This window comes from Astatotilapia calliptera, chromosome 11 (genome assembly GCF_900246225.1).
Source record: "Astatotilapia calliptera chromosome 11, fAstCal1.2, whole genome shotgun sequence".
Taxonomy (NCBI): Eukaryota; Metazoa; Chordata; class Actinopteri; order Cichliformes; family Cichlidae; genus Astatotilapia; species Astatotilapia calliptera.
The window spans coordinates 1,178,347-1,199,457 of record NC_039312.1 but is presented as its reverse complement, the minus strand read 5'-3'; the positions used below and the strand labels follow the sequence as shown (position 1 = coordinate 1,199,457).

The following is a 21,111-nucleotide window of genomic DNA, read 5'->3' as shown; positions in this document are numbered from 1 at the left end:
TAGGAGGGAGATATGCTGGGAAGATGATCAAATCGTTACAGCGGCGAAGCTTAAAGAGTCTTACTTGGGAGGCTGGGTATGATGAGCACATTTACATTACTTGATCGAAGTCACAGCTTGAATAGAGCACGGTGAGCATTGTGCAAATAATACACGACACATTTTCAGTTTTTGGTGGGGACATTTTATAGCTTTGACATCACAGTCAAGTTAATTTAGTAACAAAAAGAACAAGTTTACTTTTTTAACATTTAATACGAGATATTCTGATTTCAGATTGAACTACCTTACAAAAAATCTCAGACACAGCAAACGACTTCTACGAGCTTCTAATTTACTTTTTTCAACCAATGCTGGTTTTCAATCTAAAAGCAGTTCCATCAAATTAGAGCTTTTGCATAAAAGCTGGCATTAGATTATCACCACAAAACTGCTTGGCCTGTAGCCACTGGAAGCACTAAGTAATGAAAGGGGCTAATACAAGAAATTCAACCCAACTGGAACAAGTGACAAATTTTCTCCGCATGCAAATTACCCCAACTTTTGTCAGTATAAGACTAGTTCTAAAAGAAAAAAATGCTAACTACACATTAAAGAGATAATATTCTACCTTAAATCAGTGCGCTATATTACTCTAGGAATGTTAGCTTCTAAGCTAGCCAGAGCTAGCTAAAACTAATGCTACGTTTAAGCTGTTCTTAATTTATTTATTTTTTTTACTTATCACCTTGAAATGCACAACAAATTCTGAGGAGCTCACATTTTGGTCATTTAGTATTCCCTTCCATATAAATAAGGGGGAAAGCTCATGTTGTCAGTTTATGTTAAATTGGAAAAATAACAGCGTGCTTCCTGCTAAAGCTAGCTAGGTAGGTCAGCAGAGTTGATGACTGTATGCTGTCCTTTATATACTCTTTAAGTTAAAATATCATTGTATTTTAGTTGAATTTAAAGTATTTCATTTTTATTATATAGCATAAATGGAATTTTCAGACATTTAACAAACTGATTCATTTAGCAAACAAAAAGTTCTGTTCCAAGGACACAGGGGACAGACAGAACCTCTGAGAGGCAGTAAGTGATAAGGTCTCATCAATATATTCATTCTGTATGAGTACCTGAAGGTAAAAAACACAAAATCACATAAGCAGATCAAAGGCAAGGCTCCTCTCAGCAGGAAGTTAAAGCTATAGTCTGATACCTCAAAGATCCTGTCACCAGTTTGAAGATCCAACCCCCTCTCTCCCTGCTCACACACACATCGGTGGTAATGGCTCGAGTGTGTCGACTTTTGCACGAACACACACTCACAGCTGTCTTATACTCTGTGTGCATTACTTTATTCAGCAGCAGTCTGTAATGCCGCTCACATATCTGTGCTCTAAGCTCACTGCTCAGTAATTGCTGAATTAGTTCAATTTCAAATTACCTTTCTGATCTTCTCATAGGGAGAGTTTTAACTGTGTCTGTGAGGAGTCTAGCTCTTACTTTATCAGACCTGGATCATAAGCAGATCAAACAGACAGCATCACGTTCTCATCTAAATTTAAATACCAGTTCCTCCCGTGGAGGTGACTGTATCTTCTTTCAGTGGAGTCTGTAAAACGAAGTGACAGGACAAACCAAGCCAAGCAAGGACGAGCTCTGAACTTCTATACATACAGGACAAAGTTTATCATTTTAAACCCTACAAGCTGTAAGTTAAGCACTTCATATTGTAACAAGACAATTCACATTATATACCTGTTAGCTAATAGCGAACTTTGAGTTTTTCCAATGTCTTGGTTCAGCTAAGAACCGACATCCCATCTCCAGTCCTGTTCAAGCAGAGCTCACTCCCCCAAGCACCAGAGATCCACCAAACACATGATCCTTACACTGAAATACGTTTTAGGAGTGAATGCTGAAAAGTACAAATTAGCCTTGATCCACTGAACAGATTTCTTCTTATTAGAGGACTAAGAGATGTCCAAATGGTAGTAGCATTTTTTTTGCTCCCACCAGACTGGATCAGTAACCAAATCAGCTGTCTGCATGTCTTTGTTCACCACGCCCATGAATCTCCTCTGTAGTCTCCATCTTTGGTTCTTTTTTGGTAGGTCCATCTTTAACCTCCATTGCCCAGCATATCCACTCTCTCTCCTCTGTAAATGTCCAAACCATCTTAGCCTTCGCCTGTCTTGTGCACTGTCCATTGCTTCAGATGGGTGACCACACACCGGTCTCGCTCTCTCATTCAAATGTTTTGCTTCTACTGACTTTTATTCTTCTTCTCTCCAGACAATGCCGCCACTTCTCCAGGCCCTCTTCCATATGCTCCCTGTCCATTGCTTTGGATGACTGTCCCCAGGTATTTAAACTCATCTGCTTTCTTTAGTTCCACACAGACAGTTTAAAGGGTTTCTGATCAGGTAGGGAAAGTTAACACTGACTGGAGTTTTAAACTCCCTATTTCATGATATTTACAGTTTATGACTGTTGAGGTATATGAGGACACAGCCTTGCCCTTACCACTTGCAGTTCTGGGCTGAACTGAGATATTGAGCTGTTTTCGTAGTGATATTAAAGTAGCTTATGTAAGACAGAAAGTGAAACTATTAATATAGAAAGAAAAATATGGTATCTGTGCCTCTATGCACGTAAACGTCTTACCTTCCCTTATGGCTGTGAAGGGTGTTCCTTCTTCTTCTTGTAGTCGAATCACCTTCAAAGCCACTAGTTTTCCATTCACCCTGGCAGCAACATGAAGCACACACAATGTATACTAAACTGATCGAGTTTCTTTTTTTGCGACAATAAAGGAAAACTCTTAAAATGAGTGAAGCCAGAGAACAGCGAGGATATTTAAGCCAGAGAAATGTAATTTGGCGGCAGTGGAGTGAGACGCGGGTACAAGGCGAAGGGATTACAACTGAATGAAGCTCACCAATCAAAGCTGTTGTAGTTTAAGAGTGACGCCAAATAACATCATTACTGAGAAGATTAGAGTCTTTGGAGTTTTGTACATTTTCAAGAATTTAATTAGCAAAACTTGCAAGCAAAGCGGCAAACCATGAAATGTGAACGAAGACTATTGAATCATGGCATAAATACATTCATCCTATAGTGATTAAAATAAAGGAAATTACATTGCATTTGTGAGGTGCACAGCTTTGCAGACAAGAAATATTATTTACATAAAACCTATTGAATTATTTCATTCCCACACAGCAATGCTCTCGTATAATTAAATGTAATATTCGCTGCATCCATGAGTGATTTCTAGCAACTATAAAGAAGAGTAACTGGATTAGACAGTGATTCCACGCTACTTACTTGCTCTTTCCTTTGTAAACTGTAGCATATGAACCCTCTCCCAGTTTCTCCAGCTTTTCATAGGAATCTGCCTTTCCAAATTTGGGGCTGGTGGGCTGCGGGAAGAAAAAGAAAGAGATATGAAAAGGCAAAATGAGAGGGTGAGTTCAGTAACCCAGAAAAGCGGCGCCTCGTAGGATTTCACAGAACACATTTACAAGTGTCTGAGAGATATTAAAATCTGGAGGCTCCCTGCTGTATCATCGAGGAGGTGTAATGTCGGTTGGGAGGAGGAGAGAGAATTTTTTTACCAAGTCTCTTCTTGTAAGAGCTCCTTTTCATTTAATTGTCAGCTGATAACTTTTAGACACTTTTCACCATCTCAGCACTTCACAGAGAAAGAAATAACTGTGGCTCGAAGAGAAGAAGGCACAGAAGTGAGCATATTCATAGCTAACTGCTAGGAAAGGGGAAACAAGTCAGCTCTGAAACTTCAACTCACTGGATGCTGTCCTAACATCTGCTGTTGTCAGTGATGAGGAAAAGTGCTTTGATAACTAAATGTAACTCTGACGAAAGCATACGTGCCAATCAAGTATGTGGATCACCTCCCCCTCGCTCAGTCACCCAAGAGGAGGAGTAGGATGGCGACCTCCTTGTGACTAAGAAAAATCCAATTATTTTCACATTTTCACAAATAGTTGTGGTGAGGTTAGGCATGCGAGACCCTCAACCTCTTGGTAACCACTTTCGATTGCAAGGCGATTGCGTCTAAGACAGGCTGGTGAGGATTTGTGAATAACTGATTTCTAAATGCAGACAGACTGCCACCGCATTGCATACAGTCTTAGTCAGCTCGCACCAGTGAGCACAACTATCTCTGCAATAGGCAGCATGATTCACCTGGTTGCCAGCTGCTTGTACTCTGATAACATACCTATATTAAAAGAAAGGTTGCCAAATGTCATTTTACAACCACAACAACTATTTTGTAGATCTGTGAAGAAATTTCTCATTTTCTGTTTCAAATCTATGAGCTTTGCTGAGTTATCACAGTCGGTGCATCGCATTGCAATTGCCAACTTGTCCCCATTGCCACTTTATCAACATTTTAACACACAAAGCAACTGACCGCGAGTTGACACAAACATGTTTCCGGTCTTCGAAGCAACCGTTTCAGTGAGACCACAAGTTCATTGCACGCGGTCGAAATAATGTTGACTGTCCAGCCTCTGTTTTTTCTAACAGTTGGAGACCTTTCACATTCTTTGTCTATGGTCTGAACAAAACTGCAGAAATCAAAACTATAGGTTTCAGGTCAAACCTGAAACAGCAGTTAGCGATAACAGGTATCAAGAGACTGGTTATTAACTTGCTTTGTTCATCGAGGCTTTTTGCCTCAAGCCGTGGGGCACTGTCATATGGTTGTATCCGTCATTATGTAATTTTTTTCTGCCAATTAAAACTTGGGGATCCGGGCACTGACTAACAGTGTGCCGATGTAGCTGAGGTTACATCTGTCAGACGAATCCCAAGCCATGAGTGCCTGGAAGATGATTTAGCACTGGAGGCTATTCAGGTACCATTCTTTAAGGTCCTGAAGCACAAACATACTTAATGTTCTAGTCTTCAAATCCCTTTAAGCGTTGCTTTAAGAAAATGTTCTTTCAGAAGAAAACTGTCCTTTTTTCTGTAATTTTAACACATGAACACAACAGGGACTGAAAACCTGCTTAGAGTCAGTGAAGCATCAGTAGCTTTTATGGCCCTGAAAGCACAATGCAACCATCTTCCCTTGTAATGCATCTTTAACCAAATCCCATGCTTTCAGGAAATCCCTAAATGATGGTGCAGTATTTGCTACATCTGCACTGTCTTCATTGCTTTCCAGCCACCCTCCTGTTAGCTCACTATCCTTGCAGCAGTAATAAGCTCAGCATTTCTGAGGGCTTCTCTAAACAAATCAGACTTCCCCCTGGGATCAAGGAAGAAGTGAAGCTCTATCTGTGAAACAATTGAGTTGGACAGTAAGGTGGCCTGAAGAACCTCTCCCAGCAAGGCTCATGACTACAGAACTAGTCTTTTTTTCTACTAGTGTTCTGCATGAACCACTTTCACTTTACATTTGCCTTACTGCATCCTCTTTTAGGAATAACTGGTGGGGGGAGTTCATTGGTACCAAAATATTACGCAGTTGTCAGAGCTGGATCATCACTTGGCCAAAGCATGCAACCGCCTTAACGTCCCTAAAGCTGAGGGTTTACTAGATATCAGCTGGGTCTGCATAAGTGGATTAATCACAAATCCAGAAGTAAGAAAATTTCACCTTTAAATCCGTTATTAATCTGGTGTCAGTCTGCTTATCATATGAATCTTTTAATTCATCTGTATCTTTACTTCATTGGTTTTCTGCTCTAACAATGTCAACTTTTATGACAAGAAGGGGGAAAGCACAACATTATGAGGCCATTAGACAATTGCTCTGAGTCAGGGTAGTCTACAGATTTTGATCTGAAATGGTTAAAGACACATATAATCTTTAATAGTGTGTTCCCGTTTTACAACACAGTCACTTTTGTAAGCAGTTATTCTGACATTAAGTTAACATGAACTTTATTTTGCCATGTGCTGTAACTGTGATATAACGAAATTCCATTAGCCTAATCTGAGGTCGACTGTTAAAGCCCGTTAATGACTGATTCTGATGGGGGATAGTGGTTTATAGAACAAATCCAAATTTCTAGAAATTTTAAATGCCATGTCCTACAGAACATATAGTATGCCATCCCAGAGCCTGTGCAATTTATTTAAATTATAGGACAAAAGCCAAAGAAACAAAAGACACAGGTCCAGAATTTAGAAGTGGGATTCTGAAGGCTGATGGTCCAGAGATTAGCCACTATCCATCTTTTTTTAATTAAGGACTTGAAATGTTTGAGATCAAGTGGGTTTGTTTGCCTGAGCCAAATGACCACGGACGGCACAAATAACACAATTTCATAATCAGGGCTGAAACAATTCATTAGCTTCTCACAGCGATGTTGGCAGGCAATCAGTCAAGCCTCATATTACACTCATTAAATCTTATCTGTGTGCACATTCATTAAACCTTTCGCATTCTGTGCCGTTTTTCTTCTATGGTTCTGAAAAGAACCACATATGTATAAAAACCTAAAATCTCCTTTGCATGATTAAGAAAATTGTGTTATTTGTATGCAGTCTTCAATTAGGCATGTGAACAGATACAGGCTGGCAAATTTCTTTGACGAAGGAATAAAGAAGAAAAGCCAGCAGCGTCGCAGAGCAACAGAAATGCTGACGGAAAGTGGTTCTTTGACAGCATCTCAAAGGCTGTAATATTTTAGAGATGCATAATGCACTCAAACTCATTTGTCATTCAACAAATAGCTTCTTTGTAGTATTCCTGTGGCATTTCTGTTTGTTTTGTATGTCTTTGCAGTCATTTTGAGTTATTTTGTACACCCGCAGCAGATGGGCCCCTCCCTGAGCCTGGCTCTGTCAGAGGTTTCTTCCTGTTAAAAGGGAGTTTTTCCTTCCCACTGTCGCCAAAGTGCTTGCTCATAGGGGGTCATATGATTGTTGGGTTTTTTCTCTGTATGTATTATTGTAGGGTCTACCTTACAATATAAAGCATCTTGAGGCAACTGTTGTTGTGATTTGGTGCTGTATAAATTAGAGATGGACATAAAAAAGTGGTATCGTGCCATCTCTAATATAAATACAATTGAATTGAATTGAACTAATTTCCATTGACACTAGAAGAGACATACCATACTGTTAGCTCGAAGTTGTCTAAATCCTAAAATCTTTTATTACAATTGCATGATAACAGCAACCAAAACTAAATATTAACTCATAGAATCCTGAATAGAAATCTATTTTACATGTAAGAATGGTAAAGATAAAGGCGGTTGACCCACCCATGATCACCAAAAAAACGATCAATCAACACCCGAACCAATAAACTTAAGAGCCAGTCGTGTTGTTGCCTCATGAGATTCACAACAATTTCCAGTGTTGTGAATGTTGGGGATGCATATCTCCCTGTTATCATAGTAAAGCTGTAGGCTAGAGTACTCATCGCTTTTCTTGGCATTAATTAGCATTAACATCAATTAGCATTTGTACCCTGATAGGACAAGAGATTGTTCCATATTGAGGAGTTAAGATCTCATTTGGGCACTTAACTTTGTAACCATTCCATTTATCATATTTACTCAGTATAAAGATCTGTTCCTAGAAGGAATTGTTGTTCCTAAAACTGTGCCAATCATAAGTCGTAGATCATGTTTCAGAAAGAGACTAGCAGTGATGTGGCGACAATATCAGGGGAAGTGCATCAGCTCATAAGAATGAAAAACACGGCAACAGTTAGTGTTGCAAAGAGGATAGGTCCCAAAATTAGAGGACTACCTTAACAACCACAGCCTGGAATGTCTACTGGCTCCCATCGTTCCACTACAAAACATTTCGGCAGGAGCCCTTGAGGCTTTGAACAGTGAAGTATGTTGCAGCATGTTAGAGCAGTAACATGCTACTCCCTCTGACTGCATCTGATTCCCTAACAGCAACATGCTTCACAGCTGCACTTACTGACTTACTGTCCCATTAGTACACCTGCTACATTTGAAGAATGTTAGGATAGGCAAAGAACAGATAGACACATAGAGAGATCTGTCAGCTATAAACAGATTGTTTTGTTTCTCTTTAGTTTGCAGTCATGCTCTTATCTTTATACAGCTTTTTATTAACTTTCCTGTTAAAAGTCCAACTATGACTGAACTATGCCACTTCACTCTGTAAGCATGTCAACATCCTCTTAGACTCACTTTCTGTTATTTAGATGACGATAAGGCAAGACATATTTACTTGTATGTGAAGGTTGGCCCTACCTCAGTTGCTTCAGTCTGAGTTCATCAGACTGAAGCAACACCACCACATACAACCTGTTGTATGTGGTGGTGCACAACGTGGTTTCAAATATAAAGTGATTAATTATGAGCAAAAGAAAACAATCTACAAGCTACTAACTGTGTTTCCATGACAACACTGGCACAATTGTTGACTGACTCTTAACCCACTATTTATCAAACAGACACTTTATCATCAACACCTCTGACGATGGTGGCTTTGAAATGTGAAGTCTTGCTTAATCAGGCTTTTCTCCGAAAGGAGATCAGACCACTGTCACCGCGCTGACAAGTTTGATTTCACTGGAGTTGAACCATTCTATAAGAGAGCCTTTGCTCACGGATTATTCTGTTATTAACAACCTGCTCTTTCAGTGCATGCATAATTAATAAGAGCACAAATTGTAGCTTTTCTCACTACACTGTTCTGACAGCAGGTGTCACTGATTATCAGAAGGTGTCATAGGACAATAACAATCATATTGTGTAACTTCACAACGCAAGATAATGAAGTTTTAGCCATTAGGATGAGTCTAGCAGGCTGTGATCAGATAAAAAAGGGTAACTACCCACTGTAATGATCAATTTACAGTATCTTCTTCTATTTTAAAGTCAATTGACATTGCTGCACCTGCATCCACACTAGTCTTTCACCATATTTGTATTTGGCTGGTTAGAGCCTGCACTACAACTAGGTATGCATATGACCAGTCAGCTGCAGTAGATGTTTAAACACTCATCGTAAGTTGTTAACAGAAATGCTTGTCAGTCAACTAAGTATTTTTGTTTATTAATGAACAGCGCCACTTAACTGTTGTGCATTAATTGAGGTCCATGTCTCTACCGCTGATGATCCCAGACAAGCCCCCAAACGTAACGAATTTCTACTTTTAAAACTAAAAGTGAACACAATTATTCTTCCCAGGAAGGCCAATCGCTGATTTTGCTAGCATCTTTAACAGGTGACTTGCTTGATGCATGTACAACTTTTATCATTAGGCATGAATGTTAAATGAAAGTTCCAATATGATACGTTGATACACTACACCCATTAATTTTCCGTGCCTACTCCTGAGAAGTTAGTTTCCTTATTTTTTGGTTGCTCCTTGGTGAATACATAAGTAAGACTAACACCCTAGCATTAGATTCTTAAGCAATGGGATTCATTAATATTGAACAGCACTTCAAACTTCGTACAGTAACATAAATCAGTGTTGTTATGTGGAGCCAATTATCACCACTTTGAACAAGTTATAATCCTCCTCCTGTCGAAATAGCTAAAAGGAGTGCAAACTGCCACGTATACTCAGCCCCTCATTAAGGCTAATGTCCAAAAGTTTTTGATATTCAAGGGTGTAAAAAATTAGAAGTTGTGCATTTGGTTCTTCGACACTATACTGTGCTGCTGGAGAGGTGCACTTACAGAACTAGGGCTGGAGTGGCGGCGCAATTTGGGGGACTCTTTGCCAGCAGTTGAGCTCTTGGCGTTGATGCAGGCATTGTTCTCAGAGTGGACCCTTTTCACCTGACTGGCGGGCTTCTCAAATGGGTCGAAGCCACTCTGCGTGCGCTGAACTCTCACTTTCTTGTCTTCAGGGATGGTGTCCAGGGGCTTGATGACAGAGTCTGTTCCCTGGCAGCTGCGTGTGGACATCTTTGTGACACATATCTGTCAAAAGAGGGGAAGGGGAAGGAGAAGAGAAGTGAAGTGAAGAAAGGAGGGTGAAGATAAATGTGAGCATTAAGAGGGAAAAAAATAGTCCATCTGCGATTACCAGTGTTCAGCCAAAAAACTGACTGTCATCCAGATCCTGCCTGTTTTTCATCTTTCTGTCAGCCTGGGTCTCTTCCCTCCCTGTAGAGCCTCACTGCTACCTCTTTGCTAGGATGAGAGCCTTTTTATCTCCATCTCTCTTTTCTCTGATCAAAACAGCTCCAGCCTCCGTCAGCTCTGCTGCACATGCACTCGCTGCCGGCTGCTGCCGCTGTCCCTAGACTGCGCATACACACAGTCCCACCTTATCTCTGACACACATCTACGCGTTCAGACAATTGTGCAGACATGCTACAGAATGTCTCCAACACGCCCACCGGGCACAGCCCCCAGTACTCACCAACTATTTACAACAAAAAGCGCCTTAGCAGCTGCTCTGCCACCACGGACTGTGTGTACGAGACACAAAAGACCCAGGCAGCATGACATGTTTTGCCACGGTTCCATTCAAGATTAAATATTTAGGTCTGAACTCCGCAGCAGGAAGAAGTTCTAATTACTCTAAAACACAAGGAGGAGTCGTCTTGCAGCTCACTGGTTTGCTCTTTACACGGGCCAGGTTTCATTGGACACAATGCAGCTTTTTTCACAGCGCAAGCCCCCTTCCCTGTCACGCTAATGTGATAAGATGTTATAAAAGAATAATATAAAAGCAGCAGCTATTGATCGAGAGGTTAGGTTACCACAGATTACTGAAAACCAGATCCAGGGTGCATTATACAGCACTGTTCAAAAGTCTTGAGCTATCCCTCGAAGAGAGACATGGACTGGTGTTCCACTCATTTTCAGCCCAGTCATGGTATCTGACTATTTTCAGAATATTTAAGCCACTTAACACTAATCTATAAGAAAAACTTGAAAGGCAGTACAGTATGTCTTTAAAAAATTGGGGAAAACTGGACAAATAGAGGACAAAAGGAAACATATCCTAATGTAAACATATTTTCAAAGCCATGTCCTTACAAAATAGGAAGAAATGAATCTGGCCCTTACTGGCACCTACTGTTTGCTGAAACCTCATCACAAATGTCTTGGTGGAAGGGCGACTGTCAAGAAGCCGTTCTTAAGGAAGGTAAACAAAGGTTGATGTACGCAAAATTACACAAGAAGTAGATTGAAAAATCAATGGGAAAAAGGGCTTTGGAGTGATTAATCCAAACTTTAAAGACATTTTGGGCTCTAAGTAATGTCAGTACGAAGGTGTTGAGAAGAGAAGCTTGGCAGTGAGCGTCTACAGCCATGGTAGAAACTCTGTTATGGTTGGAGCTGCAGTTGGAGATCTTGTCAAAACTGATGGAATTATAAACACTCAAAAGTACTGACAGAGTTTGATCCACCACATAATACCATCTAGAGAGCATCTGATTGACATTTGCTTTATTTTTCCTCATGACAATGATCCCAAGTACACTGCAGTAAAATCATATCTGGGTAGAAAAGCACATAATGGAACACTATCAGTCTTGGATTGGTCTGGGATCATTGCGAGAGACAACAGAACAAAAGGCAGCCAGCATCCAAAGAAGACCTTTTAAGGTCCTTCAAGAAGTCTGGAGAACTATTTCTGAAGACTTTTCCTTTTCTATCAGCAAAATGTGGAGACATGATGGATTGCTGAAGAATTTCGCTCAGTGCAAAGGGTGAAACAGTTATTCCTGTTTTTAAGATATCATATTGTATAAACGAAACTACAGGTCTGTAATGATGATGATGTACAATCAGAGGAAAAATTAAAGTGAAGAGCAAAATGTTTACCCCACGCAGCGAAGACAGTGGGAGGGTCTTGGAATATTGCAATGGTAGGTCTGCATGTCCCCTTAAAGCATCAGTTAATACAGGTGGCTCATATTCTGTGACCGTCACTAGATCGCAACCCCAATACTGTAAATCTCCTGACCTGTTAGAGAGCACTTTACACCACTTAGATGAATGTCAAACCAATCCAATAAGCATTTTGTCACCCACCTGCAGGTGTCCAGATAACTTGAGTAATTACAAGTTAAATTACACCTCCCATCCATCCAACCAAGTATTTTTTAGTAATTACGAGTCAGTTACAACAGCTGCAAATCTCCCCACCGACTGCAATACTGACATCTCACTGGCAACCCAGAATAATGATGCTTTCACTGCACACTGTAGCTCTTCCAGCTAAACAGCTTTAGCTCTAAAGTGGAGAGGATGTGCAGCTTCAAAGCTTCAAGTCCGAGAGATCAAAATTCAATTATTGGAAGTATCACACTTAAAAGGTAACAAGATATTCTCAAACCTGTATGAACCAACTGACATCTGGACTTGACACACACTGAACCCTCTGCAGCTTTAAATAAAGTATTCAATCAATTGCATAAAAATTGCATACCTACATGCAACATATTTAGTCCAACATCTCCACAAAGTCAGATTGGTTTAAAATGGAGCACTGTAACAAAAAATAATTTCCCCCAGGGATCAATAAAGTATTCTGATTCTGATTCTGATTCTGATAACCATGATCGATGTTTTCCTACTTTCAATTGCAAGTTAAATAATATTTACAAATTCAGCAAATATTTTACAGTTTTGACTGATTCTCTGAAGACAATTCTTTCTTGTCAGTCAAATTCAAAATCACTTTTTTCATATTAGCTCAGTTTAAAAAAAGTTAAGCAATGCGGCCACTTTTATTCAGAAGATTTCAAGCATGAAATTAAACTCCAAGCAAGGGAGTGACATAAGAACACGTTTAGGCAAACGAGCGCGTAAACTGGGCCAAGTAATACACCGGAGTAAGATGTGGAGAAAATAAAAAGAAATGAGGAGGTTGGAGTCACACACGGTAATGAGAATATAGCTGAGTCCCATGCACATCCAGCATGTCCTCAGTGACAGCAGTTGTCATCTGGAGCAGCACATTAAACTAACAAAAACAAATGCAGTCATTTAGGACCTATCGCACTACAAGGCATCAATATTTGATGAGAGTGTCTGTTTAAAGATGTCTAGGTTCCAAGAAGTCAACATCAGAGAATTATAAGAAACCAGAGGCATGAAGGCATGAAGGACACGCACGTCAGTGAAACCAACTAATAAAAGAAGGATAAAACGGTTAATGCAGAACTAAGTTACAGGCTTCTGGAATACCGCACAATGGTATTGACTGTCTTGCCCTCATTTAAAAATTAACCAGTGGCAATGCTATTTGTTTCAAGCACTTTCAGCAGTTGACACAACATTTAACTAGCAGCACAGGTACAAAGTAACCATCTTGCTGCTACGTCGTTAAACCACTAATTGTTCTGGAATTTGTTTTATTTTTACTTTATTATAACGACCACACTACTCACTTATGCAATGATCTGAATAACTATCCCAGTGCTGGTGATCAAACATCCAATGTAAATGATCTAAGTTAGCCCGAGGATGTGCACGGACACCTGCTGTAAGTGTGTTGGGTTTCCTAGAAAGTGCTGTTCAAACCTCATCAGAGACAGTAGCATTACTCTTTTAAAAGTGAAACAGATTCTATATGTGGTCCTGTGTGGCACAAGAGTCAGAATCCTCTTTGCTTAGCCAGGTTTGTGTGCACAAACAAGGAATTTGACTCCAGTTTACTTGCTTGTTGCTTCATTGCCGGACTTTGTATTGAGAGTTTGGAACAAAACACCCCTATTAGAGTGTGTGTCGCTGGTGTCACGAAGCACATTAATGTGCTGCTACAGAGAGCTTTTTGAACACGGATCTCATCTCCTCAACATTTTCCCTACAACAAACATTCAGATTATAAGAATCCATCTCATTCACTACATTACAAACTGTCATTAGAGTAATACCCAAATAATACAGTAGCCATGTGTGAGTTACATCACTGCTGCCCAGGACCAGATTACACAGGCTGCTTTCTTGCTTAATTGCAGTCACGACCCTGAAATTCATAGATGGACTAGTGAATGAGTAAATGTTCAACACTGAATCCACATCACACATCACATTTAACAGCTAAAGTGGAAAACTGCATGGGTAAATTAGCAGCCCAAAATGTCCTGGCGGTCACTGGTTGCACATGTCACTTACCAAACTACTGAGATTAAAATAAGCAGCGTGGATCCCAAACTCACTGAGCAATTACACACAGAGGCTCTGTGAAAAGTCTAGCACTGAGAATATCCCACTGCACATATCAACCATCAAGGTCAGGCATTAAGCAACTTTGATCTGCTAAAAATCCTAAACCTGTTTTATCCACGGCTTCATCTAATAGCGTTTTACTTTCCACAAGAACAAAGAGCTAATGTTTAAAAATAACAGAAAAATGTAACAGTGTTGCAAATAAGATGAGCGATTATTGCTGAATAAAATCATGACTCTTGTGATTTAGTGCACACAGTGGTAAAACAAACTTCTTATTTCAAGTTATTTCAAAGCTGAGCGCGTTCTCAGGGCTGCTGCTAATTCCTTACATGGCAGCCGCACATTAGAGCTCTGAAAATTTTAAACTGGATATATTTAAACTTTACTTTAAAACGAAGTTTATTTTCGCTTTAGTGTGTCAGCAGATCAAAGTGAAACTCATTTTACTGATTGAACAGGTGTTCTTCTAGTGGCTGCAATTCTAGCAGTGCTAAAGAGACTCAGCAGCAGATAACAATCAAGTAACAAATTCAATTCAATTTTAGTTTTATTTATACAGCACCAAATCACAACAACAGTCACCTGAAGGCGCTTTATATTGCACAGTAGACCCTACAATAATACATACAGAGAAAAACCCAACAATCATATGACCCCCTATGAGCAAGCACTTTGGCGACAGTGGGAAGGAAAAACTTCCTTTTAACAGGAAGAAACCAGGCTCAGAGAGGGGCGGGGCCATCTGAATCATATGTGTGAATCATATGAATCATATTCACCCACCAGAGAATCTATACCGCACTACATGCTGTAAATTGAAAAACAGTAGAGATGGGTTTGACAGTGGCTTGCAAACTCTCCTGGGCAGCCTCGCAGACCTGGGCAACCTAAATACAACAATTAAACACAAAAAGCCACATAATATTTACATAATAGTGAAAGCTTTTCTAATTGGGAATATTTTAGCTTTCAACTTTTCTCTGTCTTGGCTGAAGATAACAACTCTAGACATTATATACTATTTTCTAACATTTTCATTTAGGTTTGATTGAAAAAAGGAAGATAAATGGAGCAAGCTGTCTGAGCTGATTATGCGATGCAAATTTCAAACAGCTTTGAGATATGTAGACCCAAATTATACTGACTAAACCTTGTATAGGACTGAGTGAGGTGGTAATCAAACCTCCAGATGAGTCTCATCAATCTCATAAAGTTGTATTTCTGCATGCTGTGGCAGCTGCACACTACCTGCTCAGTAACAAGCAGCAGATAGGCAGTGGATATATTTGAGCTTAGCAGCTAAAGAGGTATTTCTCTCATGAGTTGGCAATGAGGACAGGGCTAAACAAAGAGTACTGCACAAAGAATTGTCAGATGGCCAGAAACATGACTCAAACTGAATCCCATTGTTTCTTCGTGCCCTCTGGATGTGTAAGCAGGCAACATGACCACGATATTTACTTCTTAAAAACGCTTTGGGGAAAGACAGTGTGCTACATATTATCATCCATCCAGACTGACTGGTTTACGGCGGTATGTAGAGGCCTTGCTGCATCTGGCCGTTCTCTGTTGCCAAGACAGGAACACCCCACCAAGACAGGGAAAACCCGCCGCAGATGCAATTACACCATATCGATTCTTATTGAAGGACAGCCTCTTTAATCACTACTACCCTCCACCATCAACACTCTGATATACCAACACACACAGAGACAAATAAACAAACTACATTGTTTTGCTATCTATAATTTATTCTGCACTGACCCCTTTGCCCCACAGGGATCACTGAAGATTCATCTTATCGTAGTGTTGTCATACGGTGATGAAAATCCAGGGCAGGAACGAGCGCAGCCAGGACCACACTAATGCAACCATCTCCACAGGATTAGTTACTGATGACATTAGCTTGAACGATGACAAGAACCTCAGAGGCCATAAAAGACCAATAAGCCATAAAGCCTACTTGTGTGCTCGTGCTAACTCAAAGCTATCAACCATGGAAACTTGGCTCACATTGAGGCTCAACCCACAGCACGAATGCATTTCCATTTTGCAGAAACAAAGAAGGGCTATTGGCTTGCCTGGGCTCATCATTCTGGCCTCAAGATGATACACCAGAGGAGAGACTGGAAAAAACCTCTCATCCTCCTCCCGTCCACACTGTCTGCAGAACACAAGCCTTTGTTTCATTGTTCTTGAATGGCAGAGCGAGAAGTGTGTGTGTGTCTAAATATAGCTGGTGCAGCTTTTCTATTATGCCTGGATGAGGGCACTCTGATAGAGATGCGTGAACAGAAAGGTCCAGTGGAATGACACAATAAAGAATGGCAGTTTAACAGATGGAGATTTGATTGAAGGTTAAGCTGATATGTCAGGGTGATGACATTTAAGTTAAGAGTCATATCTGTCCCTCTCTGACCATTTACAAGTGCCAGATGAGGCAACTGCTGCTTCCAGTAGCCAGAGGTTGGCCTCAAGCTGTACTTCAGAGCAAATTGAAATCTAGGGTGAACTTTTTCTGACTTTAACAGCACAAGCTATTTTACAACTTGAACTTTTTGGTTCCACAGGAAAGCTGAGTGGTCTGAGCAGACTATGGCTGCATACAGATAAAAAACTTTGTTCAATTGCGGTCAGTTATTAGTTATCGATCACTAATCTATTAATAATTGAGCTTTGGAGTTTTCTACTGATCCACCAAGTACACCAAAACTTACAAACAATGGTCCTCTACTCCAGAAGCTAACAATCAGGCAACAGCAGGAAGCTTCCAAAAGAGCATGTCCCTCTTTAGCACCTACATGCTTCACTACTTTTCACAGTAGTCTTTATGCCCTCCATCAGATTTTCTAAAGGTGTCCAGTGAACTGTAATCTTTGCCGAACAGATTCTGACTCCTGAACCTTTTGTTTGACACCCCTGGTATACAGTATGCAATTGGAAGTGGAAAGTGATATAGTTTAAGCCGATAAGCATAGGCCTGCATGCTAGGAGTTAGTCAAGCATTAAAAAAACATCAAATACCTGCACAGTTTTTGCAAAGGTAGACTTCTCATAAGTCAATTTCTGCCATTTGTAGAAATGCAGAAATTATGACCCTGTGACAACAGATCTAACAAACAAATCTAGCCACAAAGTTAAGACTGTGGCTTCATCAAGTTTCGAAGTTAGGAAAGCTAGATTTCGGTGTTAACAATTGGAAAACTTGTGGAAATTGAGTTTTAATGTATTGCCTATTTGCAATGTCACATTAAGCAATCATTAGAAAAACATCTTTTTCATTTTTAGTACGAAATTCGGAGTTTGAACTGGGTTTCCTATCACTGTCTTCTTAAACACTGTCCAAGGAAACTCCAAAAAGTTTATTTTTGCTTTGCTTCTTGGGTTTGAACCTTTCTCTAAAGTTCTCATCTTTTTGTTCTTCAACAACTACTTTATTTTCTTCATGTGCAGGTGTCTGAAAGTGGCTTCTACCGCTTCATCCCTTACCCAAGCGTGACCACACATGGTGTGGACACACTTCATGAAGACAAAGTCAGGCAACACGTCATCTGTACTCAGTCCCACAGCTCGACGTATAGGGTCAACCTTAAATGATGAGACTGTCTCTGTGCAAGTATGAAAATACTGAGTTGGAAGTTTTAACATATTACAGAAGTTACTTTGTTATGAAGTATTGCAGCTCCCTTTTTGGCACACACACACCTAGTTTCCAGTATCCTTGAGTTCTGCTGGCACTCATTAAATGCACCAGAAAAATAAAACATGCAAATGGATCTGCTGTGGGTCTTCATCATTTTGAATGCCAGCCCTAAGATATTGTGGATGAGAGTCTTAATTATCATACGTGGTGGAATAAAAGTATCCCAACAGATAAATTATGGCGTAGATAGAGACTTTTCATTGCAGCGATACGTACTGCATTTGCAGTTCTCATATTTTCACCTCATCTTGCATTTGGACCACCTTCAACAGGCTTTGACATCTAGAAATCCCACAGCGGTGAGACAATGACAACATATTACTTACTTCTGAGTAAGTCCTTGAAAGGGAGACATAACATCATTAATCTCCACTTCAACGACACAAAGCAACGTTGACATGTTTTAGAGATGCACTCAGTAGACTTTGGAGAAACATCAGCAGCTGAGCATCCGCAGAGTCGATGCAATAGGCAGAAATCACAAATGAAAGTTAGCCTTTAACTGAGCCCACTTTACAGAACAGTCACACAGGCACACGTAAAAGAAGAGGTGAGATCTAATTTTACAATGCTTTGATTTAATATAATAAATAATACATGTTTTTGACGCTATTAGAGTAACAGATGGCATGCTTGAAAAACGAAGGCCACACAGAAGTACAGGTCAGTCAGTTTGCATGAACTCCTACTGTAGGTGAAAATGCCCAACTTTACAACCTTAAAGTAAATTTGGTGTGGGTGAAGGGTCTTGGGCATCTCACCCCTGATGAGACCCTGTGGCAGACATGCTGGAGACAGTGTGTCTCTTTCTCTCTCCTTTGTAGTGGGTAGAGCTAGAGGAGGTGACTGGCAAGAAAATATACTGTGAAGCTCAGAAAAGTGAAGAAAGTGAAAAAGATGCAGTTACTACCTCTCAGTTAAATCCATGTGACCTTGTTCCTTAACAGCATAGGAATTACAAGAAGCTATGAATTAACTCCATTTACAGGTGAACTGTGAGGCTCAAGGAGAATTACACTGAAAAGGATGGAAACATTCAGAAGATGTGTTGTATCAGAGTATTGGCCTGATAAAAATGTAGGAAAATCAAACGCTACATAATTTATGGCATCACTACTCAAAGAAATGATCATGGACAATAGGGCTGCCACGATTTGTCGACTAGTCACGATTACGTCGACTATCAAAATCGTCGACGACTGATTTAATAGTCGACGCGTCGTTTGAAACTTTGTAAGATCACAAAAGACGCAGGAATAAGTGGCAGGATTTAAGAGTGTAATAACGGACTGAAACAGAAGATGGCAGCATTGCATGTACAAGGATGTCAGCTACCGTTAAACCCCGAAGAAGAAGAAGAAGAAGAAGAAGCAGCTGTGTCCCAGAATTCATTGCGCAGCCCAGCTCAGTTTCCAACAATGGCAGCAGCTAGTTAGTTTTAATGTTACTCTTATTATTCTTTCTGGGTCACAAAATAAACGTTTAACATATTTTCAGGTGAGAATGTAGCTGTGTAAACCTCAAATATCTGCTCAGTTTATCAGGACACCACATATTTTCAAAAGCGCTCCGACGTTTTCGGAGACATCTGTTACCCACTAGCTCGTTAGCGAGCCGGGGGCTAGGCTCACTAGCGCCGTGAGAACACCGGACTCCCCGCAAATCGTTTTCAAACCCACCGCTGTCTTTCGCTACTCAGGTTAAATATATATGAGTCACTTAGATAACTTAAAATGTTGTTGTTTGGCTTTTTTTTTTTTAGTATTTTATTTGTTCCTGAGTAAATCAGTTTGGCTGAGATTAAAGTTATAGTTTTTACACAGCTGAATAAACGTCAAGCAGACAGCTGATTATCAGAAGTGTGAGATGCTCCAGAATATACTCCAGTGTCCTGTTATATTTTAGATAGCAAGGAGTTTATTAAACTTCACCGAAACAATTGCAAATTTCATTAAAATTGAATAAACTATCATCTTGTCTTTATTTTTAGTTAGCACAGACCTTAAACACTTAAAGCTGTAAGCTAATGATAGTTATATAAGAGCAGATGCTGCTGGTGCAATAAGCTGTAGTTTTACGTCTAATGGATGATGATCTGATTAGTCGACTAATCGCAAAAATAATCGGTGACTAGTCGACTATCAAAATAATCGTTTGTGGCAGCCCTAATGGACAAATATCTCGCGGGACTACTTAAAGTCAAAAACAAGCATAGACTCGGACAGGCAGCTCCAAGACTGATGATTCTAAGACTGCACAGGCAGAGAATCAAGCATTGGATCTAACTATAAAAGTAAGTATTATTATTAAAGTAATAACAGTAATTAGTAATATTATTTTCCCAAACTGAATTTATAATGAATAATGAAACTAGAACCCTGAGTTTAATTACTCAGCTCGTAACGACAGAGGGTAAAACTCTAAATATCACAGTTTATGTTTGTTACGGACCTCTCATATTAAAAAACCCAATAACAGCGATTTCAGAGATGTGCAGAGGTCTGTCCAGGATCACACTGGTTGCTTGACAGCATTTACTGACTGTGTTTCAACATGTCGATGGATGTTAACATGAAATGCTGTCAGAATATACTAAACTCTGAACTCGGTCTGGATTCAAACATTCAGTTTTAATTAGGTGTCCTAATAATCTTTAAGAATATACTAGAATTTACTGTAGAAACATTAGAACTACTGCTTGTATTTGTCATGCAGTCCTATAGAATAAGCTTGGGAACAGGCTTAATGAATAACAAACTATAAGATGTCGTTTTGCAAAGACGCTTCGGCATCTATCACTGCATCACTGTGTGAAATGTCTTAAAAAATATCACCCATGTGCATCAGTATCTCAGGTTCAGTGACCAGTGCCAACCAGCCTCGTCTCTTAGAATGACCGAAGCTTCTGAGGTCCAGTTACCTTCCTGGAGGAGGAAGTGTTCTGGCCAGTTAATGACTCAGGCAACCCTCCTACCTCCCTGATTAGTGTAGCCAGTCATTGCCTCTGATTGGGACACTGGAGAACGAAAGGTCCAGAGACATAAATGACTAAATTGGCTCACTTCCCAGTTGTTCCAGCTTCAGGACAGTGCTCGGTCACTCAAGAGAACAGCTGTGACGTCGCCAGCTCCTTACCTCAACCTCCGCCCCCCTCTGACTTCGCTCCTTCCTAAGCCCTGGCACGTTAGCCCTCGCTCATCATCAAACACTGTCACATAAGGCTGTGAAACCCAAGCCAAGAGTGCAGCATTAGAATAAAAACAATTTAATGAGCAGAGCAACATTTTGCTTTTTTATAA

General features: G+C 40.1%; 1 protein-coding gene across 5 annotated transcripts in view; it reads right to left on the bottom strand.

The window, feature by feature from the left end:
- cdk14 (cyclin dependent kinase 14) overlaps positions 1-21,111 on the bottom strand; it is a 224,853-nt gene that overhangs the window by 136,384 nt on the left and 67,358 nt on the right. For 4 of the 5 annotated variants that reach the window (XM_026184457.1, XM_026184458.1, XM_026184462.1 and 1 more), the window contains 3 exons: positions 9,649-9,894; positions 3,316-3,410; positions 2,653-2,732 (listed from right to left, as the gene is read on the bottom strand). In XM_026184457.1, the coding sequence (XP_026040242.1) occupies positions 2,653-2,732; positions 3,316-3,410; positions 9,649-9,894 (421 nt within the window). Of the gene's footprint in view, positions 1-2,652; positions 2,733-3,315; positions 3,411-9,648; positions 9,895-10,000; positions 11,029-21,111 lie in introns of those variants that run through there. The other variant, XM_026184460.1, reaches the window with a different exon arrangement.